The sequence below is a fragment of the Xyrauchen texanus genome, chromosome 7 (assembly GCF_025860055.1).
Source record: "Xyrauchen texanus isolate HMW12.3.18 chromosome 7, RBS_HiC_50CHRs, whole genome shotgun sequence".
NCBI lineage: Eukaryota > Metazoa > Chordata > Actinopteri > Cypriniformes > Catostomidae > Xyrauchen > Xyrauchen texanus.
In genome coordinates, this window is record NC_068282.1 from 36,223,293 (window position 1) to 36,247,445 (window position 24,153).

A 24,153-nucleotide genomic window follows, 5' to 3' on the forward strand; every position below is an offset into this window, starting at 1 on the left:
CCCCTCATACACTTTACCGTCCACTGTCGGAGGGCTGAAAGGTGTAATGAAACTTCATTTTTAAGTTATGTTTAGTTAAAAAAGAATTGGAACAATGTTACAGCTTGGCCATCGTTATTTTTTTCCCTTTGAAGTGCCCTGAAGTGCCCTGTGTGTCTTCTCATCGCAAAACCTGATGAATAAATCTGTTGCACGAATGACGAAAAAACACATGAAGTCTGGTCTGACAATTCAGACTGAGATGCATAAAGAAAAATCTGATTTTAATCGGATTCCAAATCATCTAAGTATGTGGTTTGAATCAGGCTTGTAAAAATTGAAAATTTATGATTTTGTCCTGTTCAGACTAGTCAGATAGGCCAAAAAAATATTTTTTTGTAATTATTCAGTATTTCAGGTGTTTGTGAAAGTTACAGTTCCATTTTTTCTTTAGAACCCACAACATTTTTAGAAAAGTGTAACAAAATGATCCACACCAGCATATTTGATCAGTTATTAATATTTCAGAAACAGAAGTGAAATATCTCATTTTTAATGAAATATTTTTACTGCCATAATTGGTTACACCACATAATGTGTGGTCGCATCAAATAATGATAAGACTGCATGAGGTTTAATATTAGTATAAAAAAGACCAGAGCTAAATCTGTTCCATGTAACTAACAAAATAAAGCACTTTTTGTATACCCCATAGACAAAAAGAAATTCAGGGTTTTAATAAATGTAATAACAGTTGAATGGACATAATGTATTTCATTTATGCAGTTGTAATTCATTTTAAGTATATCATTAAAAAAATACTCATGACATCACTGATCCTTGTGTCAAGATGTCATGACGTTAGGTTGCGACATGTGCAAGAACCAATGTGATTTGACATTATTAACATCTCTGGATGATTATAGTTATAATATAATTATAGTTCAGGTGAATTTCTGGTTTCAATTTGTCTCTTGCACTCAGTGATGCAACTTTGTGCATTGTACTCATTTGTGCTTTTCTTTGGGCAGAATTAAGCAATTGTTAGTTTTAGTGAAAGCCAATTTTAAAGACATTTTAAGCTCCTTTTATACCCGTATGTCCGGGGGAGTGGCATACAAATTCCACTTGCCAATTCTCATTGGCCTTTTCTCAAAGATCAAAGGTGTTTGGGGCTCCCAAGAGCGACCCCTAGTGTCACTATATCGACATCAGGGAATGGAGGTTACAACTGTTATCGAGATGATTTTTTGATAAAACACAATCTTTTTGAGGTCATCCCATATGATGGTCAATTGTGGCAACCACACACCAGCAGTTTAAAAGATGATTATTTAACAAAAAATTAAGAGGGGAAATGACTTCAACATGTATCCAGGAGTCCTTTGCATGCTGCTTTATGATGTAACTTCTGCTCCTTAAACACTTTTAAAAACTAAAGTCTCAAAATGGCCTTTCATAAAACAAATAATATTTCATAAATCAGTCAACATGAGACAACAGTTATTTATGTATTATTATGGAAATAATAAATGTAAATCATGGTTTTGCTCATCAACACAGAACAGTTATGGAATTATGCCAAATATAAAAAGTTTAAAAAGCTTTTGAGTGCAGTTAAATATATTTTCTAAAGAGAAGTTATTAGTGGACGGTCACACCACATGATGTTTTACGCTTTAAGTATGAAAAAAAGACTTATACCTAAAAAAAATGGGGAAGATAAAAGTGGTTTCATACTGTATATTTTAAAGGTATTACAAATACATGCTACTTTTTTACAAACCAAAGGTTTGCTGCAGGTTCACCACTACTGGTGAAGAACTGCAAACTTCTGGCAAACATTTGATGCAAATTATATTTTCTAATTTGCATTTGAAAATAATGAAAGGTGAATTTGCTAAAAATGTGCAACAATTTTGCAGATTTTTTGATAGGGTGTGGCCTTACGAGGTTTTTTCATATGGAAATCACTGCCTGTGAATTGGGCAGTGAGGCATGAAAGTGGGGTGGTAATGATTTCCTACATATATTGCAGTCTTATAATTCATGTCTTTAGGAGTTAAACTTTTTAATTAGGAAAAAATTACTGAGTGCACCTTTAAGGCACCCATAAACACTTTCTTAAATTAGGTGAATAGATTTGTTATAAATAATGTTTAGTAACAAATGCAAAGTAGGCTCACATTGATTGATCCAATTTCAAAGCCAAATGGCAAAGAAATTAACAGAAAATGGTTAAACCTATTCTGAAGTGGTTATTTTGAATTAGTATTATCTTAATTTGTTCCTCAAAAAAGCATCTTGCTGTCTCAAAATTATTTGCATAAGTTGACAAATTTTGCCAACTTTTTGTCTCTACAGAACAGTCACTTTAACCCCCCTGCCCTGAAGGACTACCCCACATTTGGGGTAAAAGGCTCCCTTGTAATTCCCTTCCGTTATTATTTATTTTCACAGCAATTACGTTGCTCCATCAATAATCAATAAAAGTACATTATTATTTAAATTTTTTCAATCTTGATACACTTTCTGACCCCTATAAATCATCTCGAAGCATGAGGACCAACAAAACGTCTTGCACATTGTAGTCTGATACGGTCTCTTGATGGAGCTAGTGTACCACTCTATAGCACATTGTGGAAAGCCGGTGTTCTGACAATCTGACCTACCTCTCAGAATGTGCTACCCACAATCACTGTGCATACGCAAATCGTTTTCTAGCTTGGAAATTGAGTTTGGGTGAGAATAGTAAGTAAAGTCTTGCTTAATAATAAAACAATTATAAATAGTATTTTATGGTAAATACAAATCTCAATAATTATAATAATTTCTGCATTTTCTGTGATACAAATATACGTAGTAGGAATTTGACGGTTAAACACACCTTTACATAACTGAAGCGAGAATAAGTCTATGTGGTGATGTTAAATACTATTTTATGGTCATAGACCAGTGCTTCCCAACACTACATTGTCTCCTTAATCAAACACACCTGATTAAGCTCATCAGCTCGTTAGTAGAACGAATGTGTAGAAATCACGAGAATCATTTTTCATGCTTTGTTTGCACATATTATATACATGAATATTATGTAAGTGGTTCGCGAATGTTACGATGAGCAGGAAGGCAGACGAGGGGCGAGGATCTAATTGCAGTTTCATTTATTAAATAAACAAGAAAACACAGAATAAAACAAAATACTGGGAACACACAAAACATCCACAAGGGGATAACAAAAATGTAAACATAAGAAACAAAAACACTGAGAACATACACAGGGAAACCGGCAAAACACGCATCCATATACATCGACAAGGGAATGGAGAACAAACAGGGTTTATATACACTGGAGACATGATGATGACAAACTACAATCAGGTGAGCACAATGACACAGGGCTGGCAGTGATGAGGGCCGGGGATCAATGGAAGTGTAGTTTTAGACAAAGACAAGTGAAACCAGGGCAGACAACAAGGGAATCATGACATAACCCCCCCTCAAAGGAGCGGCTTCCAGACGCTCCTCAAAACAAAAACAAAATAAATACCCAAAAAAACAAAAATCGTCCAAGGAGTGAGGGGGGGCAGGCCAAAGAGGGGGACAAGGGGCAAACAGACAGACCAAGGAAGCACAAGGGGCAAACAGACAGACCAAGGGAGCACAAGGGGCAAACAGACAGACCAAGGGAGCACAAGGGGCAAACAGACAGACCAAAGGGGCACAAGACAGGCAGTCCAAGGGGGCACAGAGAGCAGACAGGCAGTCCAAGGAGGCACAGGGGGCAGACAGGCAGTCCAAGGAGGCACAGGGGGCAGACAGGCAGTCCAAGGAGGCACAGGGGGCAGACAGGCAGTCCAAGGAGGCACAGGGGGCAGACAGGCAGTCCAAGGTGGCCACAAGAGGACTGGATCAGGTGGCCTGGGAGCTGGCCACAGAGCAAAGACAGGTTCAGGGGGCCTGGGAGGCGGCCTCAGGACCACAGCCATGGGGACTCCGAGGGCGGAGCTGAGGTAGGCGGAGCCGTGGACTGCTCAGGAGACCACATCGTAGACCACATCGTAGACCACATCAGGAGACCACTCCAGCCAGACTTTTCTGAGCCCTACTACATTTCCACAATCAGAGGGAAGATGGTTGTACTAAAAAATCAGGGAGGACTTATTTTGAAAACAACATACAATTTAAACCTTGTAAAACCATACAAGGAAGGACGACACAAAAAAGGTGACACAAAAGAAATGTTAGCTGAACAGTGGCAAGCAGTGCAAGGCCAACTGAGTTGCATGTTGACCAGGTGAGTGGATGAGAAGTACAGTGAATTGGAAAGGTATCAGTCACATTCAGTGAAAGGGAAAGCCGTAGAGTTGGAAGTTGACTAGGTGACACTGGAAGATAAGTCCAAAACAGTGGAATGGGAGGGAGGTCAACCTTTTAAGAAAGAAGAAAGTCTACCTCAGAAATGGAAAGAGAGAGGAAATAAAAAGACAACAGGACAAAAGACAAATATTCTCAAGTTGTAGAGCCACAAGGCAAAGAAGATGCTTACAAAAGGAAGATGCATAAACTGGAGGCCATTGCTCACATTTAAAAAAATAATTTAAAACACTACTTTTTATCAATTTAAGAGTGCACCAGATAATTTCATGGTTGTTTTACTGGCCAGTGCAGTGAAAAAATTACTTGCACACCTTTAAGAAAACTAATCACTGTCACTAATGTAGTAATCATGGCTGACAGTCCAAACCGAGTCCCTGGTCTACTGGCCCATCCGAGACACCAGCTTGAGCACATAAGTGTTCATAAATATCTCCAGATCCTAAGGACTTTGAATTCTTTGCCATGTTGACTTCAAAGAACAGATATGTAGCAGGGTGTAACGAATCTCACTGGTTTATTACATGAAAGTAATTAAAAACTAGCAAAGTGCGCAGAACTCACCACTTACACATCCAGATACCACTGTATCTCAAGCTATCAAGACATGCTACCCGTTTTTACATCATTTATTAAGGCGGTAGTTCATTCTGATGGGTATCTTAAGCTGACAGGATGTGCTACCCCTGTTTTTACATCATTTATTAAGGCGGTAGTTCATTCTGATGGTATCTTAAGCTGACAGAATGAGCTACCCCTGTTTTTACATCATTTATTAAGGTGGTAGTTCATTCTGATGGGTATCTCAAGCTGACAGGATGTGCTACCCCTGTTTTTACATAATTTATTAAGGTGGTTTTTAATCTAAATAGTTAGCTCATTCTGAGAAAGAAGCACATTTTGTTAGACAATATAACAGCTTAATCTACCGGTAGCACATCCTGAGCGGGTAGGACAAATTGTCAGAACACCGGGCGTACTGAACGACGGACGGACGGACGGACGGACAGACAAGATAGATAGATAGATAGACAGACAGACAGACAGACAGACAGACAGACAGACAGACAGACAGACAGACAGATAGATAGATAGATAGATAGATAGATAGATAGATAGATAGATAGATAGATAGATAGATAGATAGATAGATAGATAGATAGATAGATTCACCACTGTGTTAATCATATTCTATACTAATATGAGTCACCACTGTGTTAGCCTAATCATATTCTATACTAATATGATTCTGAAAAGGTTTTGCTAACTTGTCCTAGATAAGAGAAGGCGGAAAGTATTTAAAGGCAACGTGCAGGTCCCACCCACAGGTCCCGCCCACTCTCCGTGCCCATGTTGCGTCCAGCGTTACAGGCTGAAATCAAAACGTGTGCCGTTGGGCTCCTGTATTTTCACCTCAGGAACGCTCATCATCCGGGATCGTTTTGCACTGGAAGCAAATACAACTCAACCGAATACTTTATTCTTCATTTGTTTATTTGGACGTTATACCGAACTATTGCCAGGATGGAATACTGAAATGCCTCAGAAATGCTTATGGTCTGGTCATGGCGCATCTAACTGTCATTTTCCATCTTCTATGATGATTTGACACATGTGCAACAGGCTACCGCCATATATTCATACGTTTTTATGGAGACGATGTGGCATCAAAAGGGAGGATGTGTCCTAGTGCTCTCCCTTTTTCGCTAATAGTTACAATATAACATTATGTTTTTATTTATTTATTTATTTTTTACAGGCAGGCAATAATTTTCACGATCTGCTGATTGTTAGGCTACAAACATGACACTCTGAACGGTTAACTGGAAACACTTTAGTTAGTGATTTATTTATTTTTTTTAATTTTATTGTAGCTATTTATTATTATTATTATTAGTGCGTGCCAGAGTATAAGGGACTTTAAAATGGCAACTCTTTTAACGGGGAGGAAAAGAATTTCCAACCGAGAAAAACTATCAGCGGAGGATGATGCTCTTAGCCAAATAGCCCGAGAGGTAAGACATGGGGTTGTCAACATTTCATGTGCTGTTACAATCTGAAATCTATTATAATACTGCGCAAAATCTTCAAATGTCTCATTTGAATCTTCATTGATTCTTCTGAATAATTAAACGGTATTGTCGGTTCTGCTGTAGCCTACTCTCCCATTTCCTCGTGCAGTCAAAAAAGAGAGAAAGAAAAGAAATACATGGATAATGCTCGTCCTTAATATGTGAATGGGAATCCACACACGCTCACGCACACACAGAAATAAGCTCCTGTGAATGACAAATACACATTATTCGTCGCAGTCTGAAGAAAAGTGCTAGCATGACCTACACGATTGCACGTTAGTAGAGGGAAGACTTCATTATAAATAATACGCCAGTATAATGGGTTAATTATTGCGGTAAATAAAAAAATCGCATCATCATTCCCATTAGCGTTGCCTCAGCATCTCCATACATGGACATCTGCACATCTGTGTGACGTCATTAAGGAGAGATCAAACGAAAAATTCGAAAGAAGGCACCAGACTGCACAGAAACGACTCGGCACACCACAGCCAGCAAATGGCCCAAATGGTCTCGAGTTGCTGACAATAGAGCTCATTCAGAGCAGCATCCAGTTCTTAATGAGAAGATGGTTTTCGCTGTAATTGGAGGAGGATGCCTGTCATTCTGACTAAAATAAATGGTGCAGTGGTTTAGTCATGCATGCTATTTTATACTCTACTACAAATAGTTTGAAATCTGCTGTTGATCTCTGTTGTCATAGCTCACTGTTCCCTGCATTGAAAATAGAAAACTCATGGTTTTCTTAGATCAAATGCTATGATCAAACTGTCTTTACATGCAATGATGTTGTTATTACCATGTAACACACTGAAAAATGTCAGCTTATTCCTTATGTTTCAAAAGGCATTAATGCCATTTGGTTCTATATAGTGATTGTGACAGGGCGGAGGGTGGGGCTGGGTTGTGATTATACCACACCTGGTCCCTTATCAGGCTAATTAAGCCTCTGAGAGGGATAAAGGCCGATTGCGGACGGTGGTGCTACGAGAGAGAGATCGTTTACGGACATGTCCGTCATGTGTGTGTGTGTTTGTCTTTTGTTTAAATTAATCATTAAACTATTGTTTATATAGCCAGGCCGGTTCTCGCCTCCTCCTTTCCATTGAACTGCGTTACACTGGTGCCGAAATCCAGTGTAAAGCAGTTCAATGGAAAGGAGGAGGTGAGAACCGGCTTGGCAATGTAAATAATATTTTAATTCACGACCCGCCCCAGCCCTCCGCCCTGTCACATATTCAGGTTTTATTCAGGTGTGATATTCAGGTTTTATCAGCTAAATGTCTTTGATGCTCTGTGACCTCTTGGATCAACTGACCATATCTGGAAACCATTTTCACTGCAGAATCCACACGCAGACTGTCCTTTTCAAATTCCAGAGCTGCACAAGTTCCCCCAACACCTTTCTTCTAATTGACCTTGACCTCATCTTGATGTTTAGCTGGTCCCCTTTATAGATGTGGGAAACATACCAAAATTCTGTATCACGGTATGAGGAATTTTATATTATCATGGCAACAGTATATCACAATATAGGTATTTTTCTTTAAAATCAACAAAAAAGGGTTAATATATTTATATTCCATATTCACGTGGTAGTGTATATTTTTGGATAATCTACATTTACATTTAAATTTATGCATTTGGCTGATTCTTTTATCCAAAGTGACTTACAGTGCACTTATTACAGGTACAATTCCCTAAGATCAACCTGGAGTTCAACTATTGCCTTGCTCAAAGACAAAATGGTGGTGGCTGTGAGGATCGAACCAGCAACCTTCTGATTAACAGTCATGTGCTTTAGCCCACTACACCACCTTAATCTCATTTTATCACTTTCTCTTTAATATGAAAAACACTTAACTTGGTTTTAGATCAACCTTACCACAACAATGAATTTCAGAATATGCCACATTTCACAGTCTGATGTGAAAAGACCAATATTATTATTGGTGCTGTCAATCGCTAAGAAAATGTTGACGATAGTATGGCACATTCACTATTAATCACATACATAAATATTTGTTGCGACCACTCCTCAAATAACAATAATTAAATGCATAATGATTAAATAATTATAAATAGTTATATTTAAATAATTATAAATAAAATATACATATTATAAAAAAATTATAATACAGATTATTAAAGTTAAGTACATTACTTTGGCACACAAGTGAAGCATTAAAATAGACAATACAAAAAGTGGCTTTAGAATGCATTATATTGTTTATTTCCATATTATTGAACAAAAGCCTATCACTGGCCTACAGTTCACAGCAATCCACTTTGCAACTGAATTTGTCAATCAGTCCAAGATTTATTATAAGGGCTTGTCTAAGAATGCATCAGTGTACACCTGTGTCAGACAGAAGCTTTTGGAGTGTCTCGGTTGCGTTGCCTCATAAACATACCGATTTAGGTCACTGTGTCACGTTAAACAAAGTTTGAAACGTAAAAACAAAAAAAACACATCTTGTGATCCTTGCCTTTGGATTTGCTCTTCATCAAGCTGTTTGTATGCAAGAACATGATGTCATCTTGTGTAAGTGGTTTGTTCTCTGTCTGTATAAGATGCGTGTTGCCTCTACAACCAGTTTTGCTTACTGCCTCCTGGAGAAAACAGGTGATACTCCATGCTTGCTCCATGCAGATGGAAGGAATATTCCTTATTACGGTCCGGGGGTATGATTAATTATGTAAATAAAAAATTATGCTTTCTTTTTTATATAATTAATCATACTGAATTAACATGTTAAATCGGTGTGCCTTATTATTATTATACATTTTCTCAAGTGATGGTATCTCAAAACATTGCAACAAAAAAACAATAGCCATGATGTGGCCATGTAAATTCATAAGCTGCATTCTCATAGGTTTTTGAAGAGTGTGCATGTGCGTATGCACTCAAGTGAGTACCCACTATTGCAGCACAATGCTGAAGCAGGCTTCGGTAGAAAGTAAGGGTGCTTTCCCACTTGGTTTGATTGCTTGGTCCAAACCTGGGTTCATTTCCTTGTGCCCCGCTGGTCTCTGTTCACATCATATTGTTTGGGTCCGAACCGCAGTCCGATTACATCATCAAGTGGCAGATGTTTACCACTGTAACTAGGTAACAACTCGAGAAGATGTCATCTTCATTGTGTTAAGTGAAGTAGCAATTGAAGTTTGTCTCTGGATTTAGAAGATGCACAGAAGACACTTGCATTTTCTGTGATTGGAAGCATGCAAAGGCACATGAACACGTGTTAATATCAGCAGCTCGCCGTATCCAAGTTCATATGAACCGCACCACAGAACACCTTTTTAAGCAGAATTTAATTCTGAAAAACAGTGAGTTCAGAAAACAGCATTCACATTTTTCAAACAAACCGAAATTTGATGTCAAATGATCCCAAGTGTGCACCAAAAGTGCTAGTTTCAAAGTGCCCTAAAGGAAACAATGGAGTACAACAAAATAGTGAAGTCGTCCAGAGATGCCATGTTCGTAATTTACACCAGCATCACTTACCAGCTGAGATGCATATATGGGGGTAAATAGTATGCCATTTTCAAGGTACATGTAAACGTGAGCACCGCTTTCATGTCTTAAGCAGTTTTCAGCTTTTCTTTTGGCTTTCTGGTGTCCATGTAAACAAGATGACTCAAGTGCAGGTTAAGCACCACACACATGGACATTTCCATACTGCAATATACACAGTATAGCAAAATTATTTTCCGGTTGACACTTATACCGTCACAACAATATATATCGCCATACTGCCTAGCTCTAGTCCACTTGATATAATTTTTTTTTGAATATGAAATATATAAGGAGTATTACGTTTAAAAAAATAAAAATAGCTCCAGTGAAGGGATGGAAAATGCTTTGCCCTATGATATTTTTGTTCTTGTAAATCTCTGTAACCACCCTCTTTTAAACTCACCACCCCTCTTACAGATTGAATCTGTCCCTGAGGAGGTCATTTTTTCCTTTCTTGTTGTTCTGATTTGTCACGGAATCTTAACAATCAGATGAATTTCCAAAGCCACTGAGAATTGAGTCAAAGTTAAATGTGTACCCAAACTTTGTATTTTTAATAAGAGAGGCACAGTCAAATCTCTGTTTGGCATGAATTAATATATTTTGAAGGAGTCAGTAAGATACTGGTTCAGTAAGACAGCCACTTTGCTGTCTTACTGTCTTACCATGATCTGTAATGAGTCTAATAAACATATCTTCCAGCTGAGGTGTTTTTATCCTCCAAACACCAGGCTTTAAGGAACACCCGATACAAGGAAAGTCATTATGGAACAGCCAAACCTTTAGCCTGTTGCTATAAAACAGTTCGTGTCCTTGTCTTGTACTTTCGTCTTTTTTTCCGCAGCAGTAGTGGAGGGTAAACGTTGTTTCATTGTGACATTAGAATGGCGCTAGTTACTGTAGTTCTTGTGATGACAGTCATGTGAAATTATTTAAAAACTCCTGTCTTTCCCAGCCTTTTGTAACCACACTGACTTTCCCTAGGCTGATTCAGTTGTTGTGATGCTGACTACGAGAAGCAACTGCCATCACAAATGTAAACACTGTTAAGAAGCCAAAAATATATTAACACTATATAACAATCATTGCTTAAGGTTAATAAAAGCACTAATACTATTAAACATTTCTCAAGTTAAATGACAGACCTTGCTATAGTCATCTACATCTTGCTAAAGGTTATAGTGTTGTTTACAGAACTGCAGACAGATATTGTAGGATGGCATTGAATTTAATTAATTTGTCCTTGTTGTGACTAAACAAGCATGCAAAGGGGAAAGCAGATTTGCAGGTTTTTGTCAGTGATATTTGGTTGTGCATTGATACATTTTCCTTTGTTTTATTTAAGCATAGGACTGTATACGAACAGGTTTGGGCAGTTGAGTGACCTACAGCAAGAATTTTAAAAAAATTTTCAACATATTTGCTGGTTAATTTCTTTACTCGGTCAAGATCAGTCAACATGAACACATTAGATTGTAGAGTTGCCACAAAGTCCATAAAAAAATACAACACAGAGTGTAACTAGCATTAGGGCCATGAATGCAGAATGTAAACGTGTCAAATTACACATTATCTACTGCATATTATAGTACTTTAAAAAAAATAATTGAGGGGTAAAACAGCATCTTAAATTCTCATGTGGATTCTATTCATAGAATGTGGCATAGCCTATAGTCATTGATAAGAAATTTTAGTGTCACATTTGTTTTACATTTAGTCTGTTGTAATGACACATTTCATATTTAAATGCTCCTCCGAAATGCCAGACTTAGCGGAGAGGGTGGTGTCCAAATGTTAGCAAATAGTATATTGTTGCTCAGCTGTTTCAAACTTCTTTCTAGCTCTGAGCAAAGAATGAAGAAGAACTTCGTTGTGAGTGTATTGGAGCCTATTGGTCTTATTGAAGATATTTTACATGTGTTCATGCCTACAGGGTGGGGTTTGTGAGGAAGAGGCATGGCTTTGACCCATAAGGGGGAGGGAATTAAACTGATCGACAGGCCCAGTAAAACAACCTTCCAGATGGGGTAGTAGCAGAGCACATAACAGATTGGCCAGTCTCAACCCACTGACTTTAAGCCTCTCCACAACAATCTGTGTTAATTGCCCCTTTAGGAGCCACACTACTGTGCAACGTTTTTTGCATTCCATCCTACTTTTGATGAAGCTCCACAGACATCTGAAATGTTCTTATCAGTGATGTAGTCCTACAAAAAAGTGATTCACTACTTCCAGTCCCTGTTCGTCTGACCATGGGGGAAGGGGCGATCATATGACGGAGAGAGTGTTCCTTGACCGCTATGGGCCCTTCAAAAAAGTGCAAGGAAGGGCAGTCAGTGTACTTTTCTGGTTAGTGGTGCCCTACATAGACTGTGCAATCTGCGTATAGGGAGCGGCCGTACTGCATCTATGTACATACAGTACTGTATACAGGCACTCCTGCATGTTGCACAATGGTTAAATAGGTCCATCTAGAGCTTGTTTGCATAAAAAAAAACAACTTGGAGAGAACGGCCCCTATGACACAAAAAACGCTTTAATACAACTACAAGGAAGAAGAGAGAAAGGGCGAGAAAAGCTTAACATGAAAATTGTTTATTTTTGTTTGGATTAGTGTCATTGTTTTGGCAGTAAATATTTTTTTATCACAAATGAAATGTAAAAAAATCACGTTAACACTAAACGCATACCTCGGGTCTTCAGAGACCCGGGACCTCACTCCACCCTCTATACCTTAGGGCTGGGCGATTTGAAGATGTAATCGGATATCAACGATGTCTTACAAAGATCCCGATGCCGATTGTCAACAGATAATGATCGACAATATCGGGAAATGGCAAAACCATAGATTTGGGAAGTCGTCAAATATATTATACAGTGGCCAGGGTGTGAACCAGCACCCGCAAAATGCGACAAGGCTGTATCCAGTTTGCAGATCCTCGTCCAAATGTATTTCATGCATGGGTAATTTTGCTCATCTACCCGTAAAAGGCGGGCAATCTGTAAGAAATCTCGGAGTGACACAGGACAAGAAATGCGGTTAGTCACAAAGATATGCGCTTGAAGAAACACACTTTAGTATATTTTTAAGAACAGACAAAAGAAAAGCTGTCAGTACTTGTGTCTTATTCGCTGTTTGTTCAGAGGCGTGCGATAGCCTGTCTCGTGGAACAAGTGCATGTAAAGATTTTTCACTCTTTTTTCTCGGTTTCATTCATCTGACAACTGTTTGCAAGAATAATGTAGTCTATGAGATTGATGCAAATTATCTCCAATAATCTCAGGAGTTGCTGTTAGTTTAGTTTGCGTTATTTCCACTCGGTTGCATTTACATTTACATTTTATGCATTTGGCAGATGCTTTTATCCAAAGCGTCTATCTGTCGCGACTGTTGGCATGTATTGTGAACTAAACTCTTCAGGTTCAGTAATATATATCTTTGTATTAAAGAAACAAAGAAGAATGTGGAGTGGTTGTGGTGGTGTGGGCTAAAGCACTAAACTGTTAAGCAGAAGATTGTTGGTTCGATCCCCACAGCCACCACCATTGTGTCCTTGAGTAAGGCACTTAACTCCAGGTTGCTCCGGGGGGATTGTCCCTGTAATAAGTGCACTGTAAGTCGCTTTGGATAAAAGCGTCTGCCAAATGCATAAATGTAAATGATTCAGTCATAGTAATACAAGACACATTCACCTTGAACCTAAAATTTAGTTTTATTTTATTTTCTTTAGGCAGCATTAACTGTATCACCAAAACACAATACAAATGCAAATTCTATAAGAACACACATTTGGCAGCATAATTGTGGGAACACAAGGGAATTTATTAAGCTTATTTATTTTGTATTATTATTGTTTTTACAATTGTAATTTGTCTTTAGTTCTTAATCTGTAGGTTATTAATAATTTTCCATCTGGTGTCGTTGACGGATCCTTGTGTAACGTCAAATGGAGACAGTAAATGTTTGGATTTGGAGTGGTGGTTAAATAATAGTTTTTTTATCAATTCGTTATTTTATTGCTTTTTTATTTAGTTTAAAGTGCTTTTTGAATTTAGAAATGTCTTTTGTTTATGTTTTTCATGTTTCACTAAATCTATGACATTTTTAAAGCAAAATCAATGAAGCAAAAATAAAATAAAATACAAAATCACCGACCCTCATCAGGGGGGTTGACAATGTAATCAGATATTGCAATATTTTTTAAGGCAATTATCGGTAAAATATTTTGTACATATCGCCCAGCCCTACTGTACCTCATCCACTTTTTGGAGTTGCACCCAAACCTCTTTAGTATTCCTCAATCTATGTCTTATATGTAATGTTTTATAATAATTGTTTAGAATGGTTTCAGTACCAAAAGTTTATAGGGTTTTAGAGACCTATAGCACCATCACTATTTGAATTATTTTATTTTTTTTATCAAATCTAGACAGGCCCCATTTCCAGCAGCCATCACTCCAACACCTTATCCTTGAGAAATCATGCTAAATTGCTAATTTGGTACTAGAAATCAATTGCCCTTATATCAAACACAGTTGAAAGCCATTTGGTTAATTAAATTAATGTGTTTGTTTTTGAGTTGTTACAGTATGCTGGAATGTCTTAACAATATTAGGTCAAAAATGGCAAAAAAAAGAAACAGCTTTCTCTAGAAACTCATCAGTCAATCATTGTTTTGTGGAATGAATGCTATACAATGCTTGAAATGGCCAAAAAACTGAAGATTTCATACAAATGTGAACACTACAGTCTTCAAAGACAAAGGACAACTGGCTCTAACAAGGACAGAAAGAGACGTGGAAGGCCAGATGTACAAATAAACAAGAGGATAAGTACATCGGTGTCTCTAGTTTGAGAAATAGACACCTCACATGTCCTCAGCTGACAGCTTCATTGAATTCTACCCGCTCAACACCAGTTTTATGTACAACAGTAAAGAGAAGACTCAGGAGTGCAGGCCTTATGGGAAGAATTGCAAAGAAAAAGCCACTTTTGAAACAGAAAAACAAAAAGAAAAGGTTAGAGTGGGCAAAGAAACACAGACATTGGACAACAAATAATTGGAAAAGAGTGATCTTAACCCCATTGAGCTTTTGTGGGATCAGCTAGACTTTGAGGTGCGTGAGAAGTGCCCAACAAGACAGTCATCTACATCTATGGCAAGTGCTACAGGAAACGTGGGGTGAAATGTCACCTGAGTATCTAGACAAACTGACAGCTAGAATGCCAAGGATCTGCAGAGCTGCCATTGCTGCACATGGAGAATTTTTTGATAAGAACACTTTGAAGTAGATTTTAGAAATTCTGAAGAAAAAAAAAATCAAATTGTAATAATTTGTCACTTTACTAATGTCCTGACTATACATTGTGATCAGTTTAATTCCACTTTGATGAATAAAAGTACCAATTTCTTTCCATAAGAGCAAAATCTGTACATTATTCTATTATTTTGTCTGCCAGTGTATATTGTTTAGGAGTATTTAATATCTATTAAGTTTATTGTCACATGATATCTGTTTCTTTGTTTATTACAATAGAAATTAGTACTATATTCATACAAATAAACACATTGATATTCTGTGCAACAATGAATTATAAGCATTGGTGAATTATCAGTATTCCATATGTGTGTACTCATCCGTATTATACTTGTTATTTCTTACTCAAGGTAGCACATGTGACATTGCTAGCTGACATTGAAACAACACTGAAGTAAACTATAGCAAGTGAGCATGAGCGGTATGATATGACTTTTTTCATTTGGTGTACTACTGAAATAATGTTGGTTCTATTTAGACTCAATAAGTGCCTGAGAAAATAAATATGTGTAACTTAGGTATAGCTAAAGTGTATCTTATGTGTAGACTATCTGTTATGCTCAATATGTGTTTGACTGCCAGTTGCATCTCATGAAATTTCAGTGTGATAAAAATTAATCCTGTTCTAGATTTGTCCTTATTTGTTGCATTATCTTTTTGATTTATGAAAAATAAACATAAAAAAAAATAAAGCAATACCCAATATCTCACACAACTCATGTGAAAGGTGTCAGTGTTTCAGGTCCATTTCTCTCGAATTGTGAAACATTTTCAGCAGTTTGTGTTTGTGATGCTAAATTACGAGACAAAAAGCATACCGTATGGATTTCATATGGAACTAATTTTTTTCCCCCTTTAAATACAAGAAAGTTCCTTATTATAAGAGATGGTTGACAACATCTTTTTTCCTTTTATTAATTTTACCTGATAGTGCTTCATCGTCAGAGTGTCTCTCCACTCACTGTCATAAACTCCCTCAGTCATTAATGGAAAAACAGCATGGAATACGGCTAAAGGGAAGGTAAAATGACAGTAGATTATGTACTTCTAAAGCAGCAAACAAGTGAGTATACCAAGGGTATACAAAATTATTGATCTTTATAAGTCGTTATATGCAAACAGCTCTGGGGAAAAAAGTAAGCATATACATGCTTATACGACATACAGTACTACTACATACAATTAGAACTACATCATTTGTTCTAATTATCCTCCCTTTCAGGGCTACTGATGACAGTTTCACAGAGAAAGACAGCATGTGCCAGGAATAAAGAGACACAATGCCATTTTCTCATTAGTTATGCAGAGTCATCTAATAGTCTCTTCCGCTCTCTGTGCGTACAGTTGAAAACAAAGCTGGTGCTTGTAGGCCATTGTATGTGTGAGGGGGTTGCAGTAAGCCTGTGATTAAGTTGCTGGGTAGACTGAGGTGAGGAGCAGACAGGAAGTGATGCGTTATGCTCCTCTAAGAGCAGATTAGTCTGGAGCTCTCTTCTCGCCATGACCCTCTAATCTCTTGCCCTCTGTTACCAAGAAAACAGACAAAAAAACAAAAAAAAATCATCCCCCATAAGTGTGCTTTACAATAACAGCTATCCTGTCTGTGCAGAAATCCTTATGAGGACTCTCCATAGACATCATGATTTTTATACTGTATGAACTATAGATTCTATCCCCTAACCCTACCCCTAAACCTAACCCTCACAAAATAAAAAAACATTCTGCATTTTTACATTTTCAAAAAAACATAGCTTAATATGTTTTTAAACTATTTGTATTATGGGGACACTAGACATGTCCTCATAAACCATTTTTTGTTATTTGGGCAAAGTGTGAATCAGCATACTTGATATTCAGATTAACCCCTCTGCAAGATTGGAGGAGGAGGAGGAACACTCTGGTTGTTTGTCCTCTCTGTCCCTTTGCAAATGTTGTTCTGTAGTCTTGCTCCTTGCCTACGGTCATTTGCTTTGGAGCCTCATCATCTTCAAAGACACCCAGAGTGTAGAGTTAAAACATTTGTGTTGACTCTGTATCACAACTGCCTTTAAAGGAATCGTTCAGCCCAAAATGTTAATTCTTTCTTTATTTACTAAATCGCATGTTGTTCCAAACTGTAACGGTTACCCTGTCTTGTCTCACTGTTGCCCTTTGTTTGTGATTTTGTCACTTTTGGTATTCCTTAGTTTTCACTTTTGTCACGCTTGTACCTCCATAGTCTTGTGTTCACTGTTCATTGTTTGCACCTGCCCTTGTTAATTTGCCTTTGGTTTCTGTTAATCACCTTGTTATCTTGTTTGAGTTCTGTTCTTTCATTGGCCCCTTTTCCCATGTTTGTGTATTTATACCCCGTGTCTTTGTTCAGTCTTCGTTGATCGTTGTTTGATGTTAACCCGGTGTATCTTTCCCTCCGAGTTCCCTGTTACGTGTTTACCTTGGTCAGCTTACTCAGTTTATGTTTCATTTCCCCATCGTGGGTTGTTACTTTGTGTTTTTCCTGTGTTGTTCATTTAATAAAGTTCAACTGCGTTTGGATCCGCATCTCCTCGTCTGCTTCGTTACTCAAGCATAACAGAACGATCGACCAAAAACATGGATCCAGCGGTTCAAAGAGCGAACTACGAACTGCTCTGCCTGAAGCAAGGGGACCGACCGATAGAAGACCACATCCACGACTTTCTTGTTCTGGCAAACGTTTCAGACTTCCCTAATTCCTCCCTTGTGGTCTTCTTCTGAGGCAATCTGAGTGACGGGCTGAAGGAGCGGTTGCCACCGGCAACGCGCGACTGGACGCTCCGCGCGTTCGTTGAGGAGACCCTACAGGCCTGCGGTTCTCCTTTAACAGTGGACATCATCGAGGAGAACCCCGTAGCGCCTCCCACAGTATTGACCCTCCATTCGCCCGTGGCCTGTCAACGAGCCAGCGCGGCCCTCTTCGTCTGCCCGGAGGAGGAGAAGACAGGCTTCCGCCTCCCGGCCCACGCCGGCCCCGGTCTGCGAGCCAGAGCCCACGCCGGCCCCGGTCTGCGAGCCAGAGCCCACGCCTGCCCCGGTCTGCGAGCCAAAGCCCACGCCTGCCCCGGTCTGCGAGCCAGAGCCCACGCCTGCCCCGATCTGCAAGCCAGAGGCCACGCATGTCACAGTGAGCGAGCCAGCGGCCACGCATGTCACAGTGAGCGAGCCAGCGGCCACACATGTCACAGTGAGCGAGCCAGCGGCCACGCATGTTACAGTGAGCGAACCAGCGCCTACGGCCTCTACCGTCAGCGAGCCTGAGCCGTCGTCAACCACGGTCAGCGAGCCTGAGCCCTCGTCAACCATGGCCAGTGAGCCTGCAGCCACGCTGACCAGGAACAGCATCCCAGCTTCGCCAGTCGCATCAGCCCGGAGGAAGAGGAGAAAAGGAGAGGTCTCTGCACTCCAGCCTCCGCCTGCCGCAGCCCCATGCCCTAAACCCCCCTTGGCTCTGCCCTCAGCGCCCGGCGAACCCAAGCCGGCGCATACCACGGTAACCCAGCCAGAGCCTGTAGCCTCAGACGTCAGTGAGCCAGTGCCGATAGCCTCAAACGTCAGTGTGCCAGTGCCTGTAGCCTCGACCGTCCCTGAGCCAGTGCCTGTAGCCTCGACCGTCCCTGAGCCAGTGCCTGTAGCCTCGACCGTCCCTGAGCCAGTGCCTGTAGCCTCGACCGTCCCTGAGCCAGTGCCTGTAGCCTCGACCGTCCCTGAGCCAGCGCCTGTAGCCTCGACCGTCCCAGAGCCAGCGCCTGTAGCCTCGACCGTCCCAGAGCCAGCGCCTGTAGCCTCGACCGTCCCAGAGCCAGCGCCTGTAGCCTCGACCGTCCCAGAGCCAGCGCCTGTAGCCTCGACCGTCCCAGAGCCAGCGCCTGTAGCCTCGACCGTCCCAGAGCCAGCGCCTGTAGCCTCGACCGTCCCAGAGCCAGCGCCTGTAGCCTCGACCGTCCCAGAGCCAGCGCCTGTAGCCTCGACCGTCCCAGAGCCAGCGCCTGTAGCCTCGACCGTCCCAGAGCCAGCGCCTGTAGCCGTGACCGTCCCAGAGCCAGCGCCTGTAGCCGTGACCGTCCCAGAGCCAGAGCCAGTAGCCGTGACCGTCCCAGAGCCAGTAGCCAAGACCGTCCCAGAGCCAGAGCCTAAAGCCATGACCGTCCAAGAGCCAGTGCCAGTAGCCATGACCGTCCACGGGCCAGAGCCAGTAGCCAAGACCGTCCAAGAGCCAGAGCCAGTAGCCAAGACCGTCCAAGAGCCAGTGCCAGTAGCCATGACCGTCCAAGAGCCAGCACCAGAAGCCTCGATCGTCCAAGAGCCAGCACCTCTCGAGTCTTCCAGGGCTCCTCCTCCCGAGCTTTCCAGAGCTCCGCCATCCGAGTTTCCCGAGCTTTCCGAAGCTCCGCCTTCCGAGTTTCCCGAGCTTTCCAGAGCTCCGCCCTCCGAGTTTCCCGAGCTTTCCAGAGCTCCGCCATCCGAGTTTCCCGAGCTTTCCAGAGCTCCGCCATCCGAGTTTCCCGAGCTTTCCAGAGCTCCGCCATCTGAGTTTCCCGAGCTTTCCAGAGCTCCGCCCTCCGAGCTTCCCAGAGCTCCACCTCTCGAGCCTTCTAGGGCTCCGCCTCCCAAGACCCTCGAGCCTTCCAGGGCTCCGCCCCTCAAGTCTCTCGAGCCTTCCAGGGCTCCGCCCCCTGAGCTTCCCAGAGCTCCGCCTCTCAAGCCTTCCAGGGCTCCGCCTCTCAAGCCTCTCGAGCCTGCCAGGGCTCCGCCCCTCAAGCCTCTCGAGCCTGCCAGGGCTCCGCCTCTCGAGCCTCTCGAGCCTTCCAGGGCTCTGCCTCTCGAGCCTTCCAGGACTCCGCCCCCGAGTCTCCTACGGCTCCGCCCCCAGAGCCTCTCGAGCCTCCTGTGGCTCCGCCCCCGGAGCCTCCTACGGCTCCGCCCCCAGAGCCTCCTATTGCTCCGCCTCTCGATCCACTCAAGCCTTTGACGGCTCCGCCCCCAGAGCCTCTTGAGCCTCCTACGGCTCCGCCTCTCGAGCCTTCCAGGGCTCCGCCTCCGAGTCTCCTACGGCTCCGCCTTCAGAGCCTCCCGAGCCTCCTATGACTCCGCCTCCCGAGACTCCTCCGGCTCCGCCTCTCGATCCACTCAAGCCTTCGACGGCTCCGCCCTCAGAGCCTCCCGAGCCTCCCACGGCTCCGCCTCTCGAGCCACTCAAGCCTTCGACGGCACCGCCCTCCGAGCATCCCGAGCCTCCTACAGCTCCGCCGCTCGAGCCACTCAAGCCTTCGACGGCTCCGCCCTCAGAGCCTCCCGAGCCTCCTATGGCTCCACCTCCCGAGCCTCCTCCGGCACCGCCTCTCAAGCCACTCAAGCCTTCGACGGCTCCACCCTCAGAGCCTCCTACGTCTCTGCCCCCAGAGACTCCAGAGTCTTCCTGGTCTCCGCTCCTAGAGCCTCCCACGGCGCCGCCTACCCCGGCTCCACCTCCTGAGCCTCCTTCGGTTCCACCTCCTGAGCCTCCCTCAGCTCCGCCTTCTGAGCCATCACCTCACGCGGCTCCGCCGGCCTCCCCTGTGGCCACTCCATCTCCTAGGCCACCAAAACCGGCCTCTGTCCTGTGGTCATCTCCCAGGTCCCCTGAACCGGCCCTTGGCCCACGACCACCTCCCAGGCCACCAAAGCCGGCCTCTATCCTGTGGCCTCCTCCCAGGCCTCCTGACCCGGTCCCTGTCTTGTGGCCTCCTCCCAGGGCTTCTGACCCTGTTCCCGTCCTGTGGCCTCTTCCCAGGCCCCCTGACCCAGTCCCTGTCCTGTGGCTTCTCCCCAGACCTCCTGACCCAGCCCCAGTCCCGTGGCCTCTTCCCAGGCCCCCTGATCCAGTCCCTGTCCTGTGGCCTCCACCCAGGCCTCCTGACCCTGCCACTCCTGGCCTCCTGACCCAGTCCCCGTCCAGTGGCCTCCTCCCAGGTTCCCCAAACCTGTCCTTGCCCGGTGGCCAGCTCCCAGACCATCAAAACCTGTCCCTGCCCGGTCGATACCTCCCTGGCCCCCTAACCCTCATCTCCACTTGTGCCCCCGTGGACTGTCTCACCTTCATTCGTGCCCTCATGGACTGTCTCATTTCCCCCCCGGACTTCCTATCTGCCCCTGGCACCTCCCGGGTCTGCCTGTCTGCCCATGTGCCCACTTGTACTGTCTGTTTGCCCCTGGTGCCCTCATGTTGTTCTTGTGGATTTTTGTCTTTTGTTGTTTGTTGTCAAGGATCGTCTGGTATCCGATCCTTGAGGAGGGGGGGCTATGTAACGGTTACCCTGTCTTGTCTCACTGTTGCCCTTTGTTTGTGATTTTGTCACTTTTGGTATTCCTTAGTTTTCACTTTTGTCACGCTTGTACCTCCATAGTCTTGTGTTCACTGTTCATTGTTTGCACCTGCCCTTGTTAATTTGCCTTTGGTTTCTGTTAATCACCTTGTTATCTTGTTTGAGTTCTGTTCTTTCATTGGCCCCTTTTCCCATGTTTGTGTATTTATACCCCGTGTCTTTGTTCAGTCTTCGTCGATCGTTGTTTGATGTTAACCCGGTGTATCTTTCCCTCCCGAGTTCCCTGTTCGTGTTTACCTTGGTCAGCTTACTCAGTTTATGTTTCATTTCCCCATCGTGGGTTGTTACTTTGTGTTTTTCCTGTGTTGTTCATTTAATAAAGTTCAACTGCGTTTGGATCCGCATCTCCTCGTCTGCTTCGTTACTCAAGCATAACACAAACCCATATTTCTTGCAGTCTCCTGGAATATTATAGTTTCATATGATGTCACTGTATGACCACACTGCCATGTTTGTGACTAAAATTCCATATACTTTAAATTTTCTGCACTTTGGGATGAAACATTTTTGTTTCGATTTATAAATCATGAAAATGTGATACTATTTTTAATTGCAGACCCAAAAATAAATTTGTCTTTTATTAAAGTTTATCTTTTAAGTGTTCATTTTGCCAAAGTCAAGCAGTGATAAAGGGGAAGAGCATAGATACCATTATTACTGATATCATTGATTTGGATAGAATGAAACGTCTTGGTTACTGATGTAACCTCCGTTCCCTGATGGAGGGAATGAGACGTTGTGTCGATGAGTTAACACTAGGGGTCACCCTTGGGAGCCCAGACATCTCTGATCTTTGAGAAAACACCAATGAGAATTGGTGTGTGGGATTTGCATGCCACACCCCCGGACATATGGGTATAAAACGAGAGTCACTTGCAAACACACACTCAGGTTTCGCACTGAGGAGCCGAGCCAAAGACCGTTTCAGCGGTTGGTTCAGTGTTGTGGCAAGAGGGACACAACATCTCGAAACGAAAAAGCTAATAAAATAATGTAAAATGTAAATGATGTCGAATTTTCATATTTGGATGAAATTTTCTTAACTTAATTTCTGCTCTGTGAACTGTATATGAAACTTACTAAATGTTTCCTATAGTAAGACATTAATATATCAATATAAATACATCAATAGTATACCAAGGCTATGTGATTTTTTTATTGGACTGTCTAATTAAAAGAAGTCTATTCTGAGCTGGTCTGGCCGGAAGTGTGTTTGAGGTAAACTTAAGTCACGTGCACAAATTTTATCTCAGATATTTAGAAGCTCCTGAATGGCAATTTGAATCAATTATACCTTGCTCCCTGTTTGGACATCTGTCAATGTTCTAAAGAGTTTTGCACATGCAAATATTTGCACAAAAACAACTAACTCACACAGACGCTCCAACAAACGCATCCTACAGTGCATCTCAAGTATAGACTCTACTTGTGAGTAGAGCTGAAACAATTAGTTTGTTTTTTGTTAGTTAAAGATGGATTGAAGTGAACAGAAAGGTGAGAGAGGGTAGTCTTCACCCCATTATATACTGCAACAAAATATGTTTTTGATTTGATTTGATTTTGTTTTGGCTTGTTTTCCAATATAAATATCTAAAACTCCTATATTTAGCTATACCGCAGAATATTTTTTTTTTCTGAGAATGATGAATATAATATAAAAAAATGAAAATATTTTAAAATATCTAAAATACACATATATACAAAATACACTTATATTTAAGATACATTCTCTTAAGATTAAGATTCAACTTTATTGTCATTGTGCAGAGTACAGGTACAGAGCCAATGAAATGCAGTTGTTTTCACATATCCCAACTAAGCTGGGGTCAGAGCGCAGGGTCAGCCATGAAACAGCACCCCTGGAGCAGATAGGGTCAAGAGCCTTCTCAAGGGCCCAACATTGGTATATTGGCAGTGCTGGGGCTTGAACCCCCGACTTTTCGGTCAGTACCCAGAGCCTTAATCACTGAGCCACCACTGGCCCTCTTAAAGCATGCCTTTGCCCACGCAGAGACAGCATTCGTGGATGGGTCAACTATGGCAACGTTGTGGTGGCGGCTTTCCTTCCTCAGAAGGAAATCTAACCCAGCGGCTCCCTGCCGCGGTCCTTCTATCTACAGGTTTGAGGCCATGTTGGTTTGCACTGGGCAATTTGGGGATTCCAATGGGAGCCGCTCTGCCAGGTAACCCCCCACGGACCTCCCATTCTCCAGCACGCTCGTTTGCCCTGGTCGAGTTCTGCAATGAGACCGCCAGCTTGTCTCAGGGCAAGTTCGGGATCTCATTCAGGACTTGTGAAGTGGATGAGCTCTCGATAGCAGCATCGGAGAGCGGGCTGGTTCAGTCTGATGCAGAGGACTCAACGGGGCTCCCACCTTCAAGTGCGGTCACCCCGTCGCAGGCCGACGCTGAGATGATGGCCATTCTTGCCCAAGACTCCCGTCTCCACTGTGCCGCGAGGCCCCTCCAGCTACAGGATTTTTCCCTTGGTCCCCCTTGT

The 24,153-nt window shown here is 42.4% G+C and overlaps 1 protein-coding gene across 4 annotated transcripts in view; it reads left to right on the forward strand.

Moving 5' to 3' along the window:
• Positions 1-5,753: 5,753 nt before the first annotated feature.
• Positions 5,754-24,153, forward strand: part of LOC127647099 (leucine-rich repeat flightless-interacting protein 2-like) — a 67,778-nt gene continuing 49,378 nt past the window's right edge. For all 4 annotated transcript variants that reach the window (XM_052131196.1, XM_052131193.1, XM_052131194.1 and 1 more), the window contains exon 1: positions 5,754-6,371. In XM_052131196.1, coding sequence (XP_051987156.1) covers positions 6,282-6,371 — 90 coding nt within the window. In that variant the 5' untranslated portion in view covers positions 5,754-6,281. The remainder of the gene's footprint in view (positions 6,372-24,153) is intronic.